Source organism: Stylophora pistillata, chromosome 3, assembly GCF_964205215.1.
Source record: "Stylophora pistillata chromosome 3, jaStyPist1.2, whole genome shotgun sequence".
NCBI classification, from domain to species: Eukaryota; Metazoa; Cnidaria; class Anthozoa; order Scleractinia; family Pocilloporidae; genus Stylophora; species Stylophora pistillata.
The window spans coordinates 17,746,021-17,752,500 of record NC_142521.1 but is presented as its reverse complement, the minus strand read 5'-3'; the positions used below and the strand labels follow the sequence as shown (position 1 = coordinate 17,752,500).

At 41.0% G+C, this 6,480-nt stretch overlaps 1 protein-coding gene across 1 annotated transcript in view; it reads left to right on the top strand.

Annotated features, from left to right (window-relative positions):
- LOC148734837 (O-acyltransferase like protein-like) overlaps nucleotides 1–3,511 on the top strand; it is a 4,279-nt gene extending 768 nt beyond the window's left edge. Inside the window, exons 2-7 of the mRNA XM_088752835.1 lie at nucleotides 111–233; nucleotides 662–803; nucleotides 958–972; nucleotides 1,499–1,709; nucleotides 2,609–2,751; nucleotides 3,383–3,511. Coding sequence (XP_088608961.1) covers nucleotides 111–233; nucleotides 662–803; nucleotides 958–972; nucleotides 1,499–1,709; nucleotides 2,609–2,751; nucleotides 3,383–3,511 — 763 coding nt within the window. The remainder of the gene's footprint in view (nucleotides 1–110; nucleotides 234–661; nucleotides 804–957; nucleotides 973–1,498; nucleotides 1,710–2,608; nucleotides 2,752–3,382) is intronic.
- The last annotated feature ends 2,969 nt before the right edge of the window (nucleotides 3,512–6,480 follow it).

Here is a 6,480-nt window from a genome sequence, read left to right as displayed (position 1 = left end):
CCCTTCTCAGTTTAACTCTCCTTCCTTTGTTTCCCTCTTTTCCTTCCTTCAATATTTGGTATTTTCGGTGTGTGCCTTGTATCTTGTAATATTTCTAATCACGTCGTCAGATTCCAGTTCCGAGGGCTCCTCACAGGCGTGGGCACTCTACTGTTAGCAAGTTTGGTTGTCACTGCTGTGATTATTGGAGTTTATAACACGGATGTACTTGAATCTGGTGAAATTCAACAAGGGTAAGGCAATCACTGAGAAGCGCGTTCGTTTTGGTACAAGTTTAATGGGTAAAAACCTCAGGAAAACATGAAAGTTTGTTCAGTAATAACTTAAATTTCCTAACAGAACATTTGATGGTACAAATGTTGTTGAAAATTCGTAAAAATGACTCGGTACGAAGTGTTGAGAAGCGACTCCATTCAAAAATATGATTCAGTCGCAAAATTTAACGTCCTGTTCCGCCCCTGACGAGGCCGGATTCTGTAATTTTCGTGGCAGAAATATAACCGTAGGGGTTACCCGCGTTCTCACGCACACACCCTCGTGTTACGTCCCTTATAAGAAAAAAGGCTCAGTTCTCGTCGTCGCAGCGTGATTGTAAGTACCGAATAACTTCTATAGTTTCGCTTTCAGCGGTCTAACAAATGTGTTACGGTATTCTCATTAGGTTTAAACAGAAACAAGGCAGAGGTAGCTATTCTGACCTTGTTTATATTAAGCCGTATTGCCGGATTGCACCGTACCTCGTGGGGATTGCTCTGGGATACTTGATTCATGTTGATAAAAAGACTCCGGGCAAAAACCCGTTGGTAAGTAGCCGGGGTCGAGAAGGAAATACAGGGCCGTAGCCAGACTTCAGAACAAGACGAAGCAAGTCTCGGGCCTGCCCCCCACCCCAGAAAAATTGAAATCTGGTTGCTCAAAAATACGCTTTTAAGCATTTTCTGTGGCATTTTTCTTCAGATAAGTCAATTTTGGGTAAGTGTAGAAGTTCACTTTCTTATTGCTGAGCGATACTGGTGCCAAAAAAAAGAAAAAGCCAAAATCAAGAAAAGGCAATTGCCTCGTGTCTTGCCTCATGCTAGCTACGACCCTGAAATAGCATTGAAGATGGAAACGCAGAAACTGTAAGGAACAATCCTAGCAAAGTAGCTGTAACAAAAACCTGAAAAAAGAGTGAATCTCCCTTTCATATTTATCGGAACCAAATAGAGCGCATTTGGGTTGACTGGCGTTGAACCAAAACCGAAGTAATCGGTTAAGCAAGTAGATGCCTTGACGCGCGGGAAAATGCGCCATTGGTTTTCATTTTGGATCTGATTGGTTGAGAAAGTGATATGAATTTTCTAGACCAATCGCAGCGAAATGAGCCAAAACTAAAGCAATCACGGATTACTTTCGACACTCAGTTGGAAAATATTCCACATCTAAGATCCCGAAGAATTAGAAAAGAACTCATCTACTGCTTTCAAATTTGCGAACGTTGCTTTGTTATGTCTTTCAGAGCAAGTTACCAAGGCGGGTAGAGTGCCTTGTCGGATGGTTTCTCAGCATTGCACTGGGTGTTTCAGTTGTATATGGTGTGTATACATATTACAAAGAAGACGGCCGGCCTTTCACCAGGGCTAAGAATATCATTTATGGCACCTTCAGTCGCTTTGTGTGGGGTCTGGCCCTAGCTTGGGTTATCTATGCGTGTAACAAAGGTTATGGAAGTAAGTGTTTGACATGTTTTCCAGTTATCAAAAATAGGTCCACGCTGCGTACTTGTGTCAGGAATTTGAGAACATGTGAAGGATCTGGAAATGTATGAACAGCATCAAGAGGAAGTACTGAAAAACTATTGGCTGAACAGTTATAAGTTTTGTCACAAAAAAAGAGACCGAAATATTTTCATCATTCTTTGTCTTGATGATTTATATCCGTCAAAGTCATTAATATCTCTTACCTTACCTACATCAAGTCGGCCATACCAGTCGGCCATACCAGTCGGCCATACCAGTCGGCCATGCCAGTCGGCCATGCCAGTCGGCCATGCCAGTCGGCCATGCCAGTCGGCCATGCCAGTCGGCCATGCCAGTCGGCCATGCCAGTCGGCCATGCCAGTCGGCCATGCCAGTCGGCCATGCCAGTCGGCCATACCAGTCAGCCATACCTTATAAAGAATAATGATAATGATGAAACTAAAATAGCAATGAAAAGTGATGGATATAGACCACTTTCATAAATGGCTGCCGGATTAATATTCTTTTGTTTAAATTTAAATTAGCCCTTGTGGCCTCATCCTCCAGTACAAAATTCAAAAGAATACATTATCTCAAGCAAGGCCAGAGAGGCTAATTTAAATTTAAACAAAAGAATATTAATCCGGCAGCCATTTATGAAAGTGGTCTATTTTGGCACGGATTCAAGCACTGTTTCGCTTGAGAAAAGGTTAATCCATCATCGCCAAAACAAACAAATAAAATAAAGATTTTAATTTTTCTCGGTGTTTTCAGTCACGAAAAACACCGATTAAATTGTGGTTGACTGACAGCCGGAGACAGACTGATTGGATAACAAAGGGGCGCATCAATTGACTAATTTGATTGATTGATGTTTTTTTTTTATGTAGGTTTGGTGAACAAGTTTCTGTCGGCGTCATATTGGATTCCCCTCAGCCGCTTGACGTACAGTGCGTATCTTCTACATCCTATCGTTCTCGCCGTCTACTTTGGATCTTTCCAACACACTACTGAGTACAGCGATAAGAATTTCGTAAGTCCCGTTTAACTGTTGGCCATGTAACAGAATTAAATCTTGAAATAATGTCCAAACCGTGTCCAATATGGGGGCTTTTTAAAGAGGGAACATACCGTCTGACTAAAGTTGGATCGAAGAAGAAAACATTTGGTTGATGGCGCTAGGTCCGCACATCTTGGCGAAAAAAAGGCAGTCTGTATTCGAGCCAAGTGTCCCGGAGGTTATCCCGGTTTCCTTGGCATCCAGCCATAAGAAGTATTACCACCACCAAACCCCCCCCCCCCGATGGGATGTTAATCCATCGCATGGTGACCCCCCTGACAAATCCCCAGTACGCTTTTGTACTTCCCGGTGGAGAGAAGCACTGTGAGAGTGAAGTATCTTTCCCAAGAACACAACACTTCCCGCATTGACCCGGCCAAGGGCATGTTTCGAAGGTTCCTGTAACTTAACGGGTCCGTAAGGCTGTTCTGTTTTCATTCAAGATGAGGATTTCAAAAGTTTTGAAAATCGTGCAATAAAACTATCAGGTCGAGGAGCCCAGAATCTGCTTCTGAACCCGGAGTCCAGTGCACTGACCATTAGATCACTACGTCTCCCTCCGCTCATCTTGATCTCGAGCTTATTACATTTTTTCTATTTTCAGGCATTTTATTATGCTGCCGTGGTAGTCATGTCGTATGCAGCAGCTTTCATTCTCGCCATCGGTGTAGAATTTCCCACAATGCAGTTAGAAAATGTGTTGTTCTTCCGATGCACGAAGTCAAGGGACTGACACGTACGAATGGCAACCCACTGGGCTTGGAGATCGGGGATATGGAGATGGTTAATTGGATGTCATTTTTTATGTGATCGGGGTTTTATGAACTTCATTTTCAGTTTAATGTTTTAAATTCCAATGACGAAACCAATATTTAGAAAGCTAACAATACAATACAATGTAATGAACTTCATTTTTAGCTTAATTTTTTAAATTCCAATGACGAAACCGATATTTAGATAGCTGACAATACAGTACAATGCAATGTAAGATACAATACTCAGAGTATTGCTATTAATTACGATACCTTATAATTCTTTTAGTTAAGAGACGTCAGTTACACCACCTAGTACATTGCGTTACCAACAACTAGTTGCGTTACATTACTTATACGTTGACAATCTACGCTACTTACTCTAATAATTCTTACGTTATAATATTATGTGGCGTAAAAAAACACAGTTTCACCACTAACTTTACACCGTAACACCTCCTACATTACACTCCTTTCCAGAATCTCATTGAAAAAAAAGGTACACGTTATGTCGTGATTACTTAAGCTGTTTTTAAAGTATTTCGTCACAATGATAAGACAATACGAAAATATTTGACCCTAAGTGCTTTCACACATTGTACAAAATTGTGAATTTGGTATTTTGCTTTACTCATGTATGGCACAAATTTGACAGCATTAAAAAGATAATTTTTTAACTTTGCCTTCTTATTGGTTATGCATACACTTGGCAACAGCCTTTCCATTGCCATGATCTGTTACGTAAAGGTCAGAATGAGCCCAAAAGAAAAATGTGGGGTCTAAATGGTCATTTGTTAAAGAACACTTTTCAGCTCAGAATAAATAAAAGACTGTATTGTAACAACTTCAAATGTTAACACTTTTGGTTGGAGAGGAAGACAGAATGCGTTCAGTCCACCGCTTAGAGCTAAACCTCGCTCTAGCGGGAATATGAACTCGAGGACTTCGACAGTGAAGCAGGAATAGACACAAAGGTGGGAGGAAGGGTCTACAGGCACCGTGGGACCCCCGCTTACACGCCTGAACAACCCCCCTAACCGACTGCGCCCCACTATATGGTGTGTAAACACGGGCAACGTTCGTTAGCGCGCGCAGTTTCATTCGGTACGATCACAGTAACATGATATCACAATGAAAGAAAAAGAAATCTTTAGAGCTCGTCTGAGAGATTTTGCACGAAGCAGCCATGGTTTCCGTTCTCAAGTCACACTTGGCCAAAAAGCAAAAGCCGATGAACTTCTAATCACAGTATCTGTTTCGCTAATTTCCATTGACTGCCGCAAGAAAAAGGATGGAAAGAAGCATTTTAAATCGTCAATCTATCCTTTTTTGCGGAGAAGAAGAAATTCAAAATTTAACCGTAACAAAAAGACCAAGCACAAATGCAAGTTTGCTTTCGATTAAATTAATCAATGCAAAAAAAAATAGCATGACCTGTAGCACTTCTTTTGCTGTTGAGTTAGAAAGTGAGTTGAATCCGATTTTGGGTGTTTGATACAACGCGAGACCAGAGAAACACAAGGAAGCGAAAGATTCGTTTATCAAATGGAGACTAGTTTGCCTTATGAAGTTGCAAGAATCGATAGAGGGAAAAAAAAAAGGCGAAAAGCCCCTCCTATCATATACAGGCCATCCAGCCAGGCAAGGTTTTGGAACATCTTTTCAATTTTGATCTTGATTTACATGACGACGGGTTAAACGTTAGCAGTCATACAAATTAGTTAAGTGAACACACGCGTTACTTTAGTGTGCGGATGATATTAATATCACCGCTGATGTTGGACTATCGCAAAGACAGAGAATAAAGGCTGATAGTTTCTAAAGAAACTCTTTAGGGCTGCGTCGGTGGGGGTAACGAAATAATTTGGATATATCAACAAAGTTGAAATGGTAAATTGGCCACCGTAACGATAACAAAAGCTGACGTTTCGAGCGTTAGCCCTTCGTCGGAGCGAATAGGGGAATTGTGGGTTGTGTGTGCTTTTAAAAGCAGAAAATGGAGCTACGTTATTGGTGGGAACATCGCAACGAGAAAAACACGAATAAATTAGTGGAATGAAAAGCGTTCGTTGATCCCTGTGGGATTTAGACTGCCGGTTTGAAAGATGAGCTTTTGTTCAAGAGTTTTACGGCTTTCCGGATATCAACAAAGTTGAAATGGTAAATTGGCCACCGTAACGATTACAAAAGCTGACGTTTCGAGCGTTAGCCCTTCGTCGGAGCGAATAGGGGAACTGTGGGTTGTGTGTGCTTTTAAAAGCAGAAAATGGAGCTACGTTATTGGTGGGAACATCGCAACGAGAAAAACACGAATATTTTAGTGGAATGAAAAGCGTTCGTTGATCCCTGTGGGATTTAGACTGCCGGTTTGAAAGATGAGCTTTTGTTCAAGAGTTTTACGGATTTCCGTGCTACCTAAGTGTAAGACCGCAGATTGCAAAGAGAAAGAGACTGAGACACAGTCAGTATTATGTCATTTTATGCTCAGAACATATCTGGACCAAAATTTTTTACTTGATTGACTAATAGATCTCTGACTCAATGCTTTGAATAAGTTAGTATTGGAATCGCCAACCTGGGCCTAAAAAAGAAAAAAAAATGGAAATTAATTATCAATAACTTTTTAGATCTTATTTGTATGATGATCTTTCTCACACAATGACTGGTAAGCGACTAGACGTGAAAGTGCGCTATAGGCCAGAAGCGAAAAAAATTGTTTTCTACAAGCCAGGCGTAACAACTGTAATTAGAGACAGACATTACTGGACGCGAAGGGTGATCAGAAGGAAAGAGCAATTGCTTCGAGTTCATTTTGGTGTTAATCAATCTATTGGAAATTCACATTTTCCATCAAACACAACGGGAAAAAAAACTGTGTCCAGCGCCAAATACCTAACTTAACCTTCAGTTGTGGTCCACGTCTTTTGATTTTTTTTACGCGGTGGCTATA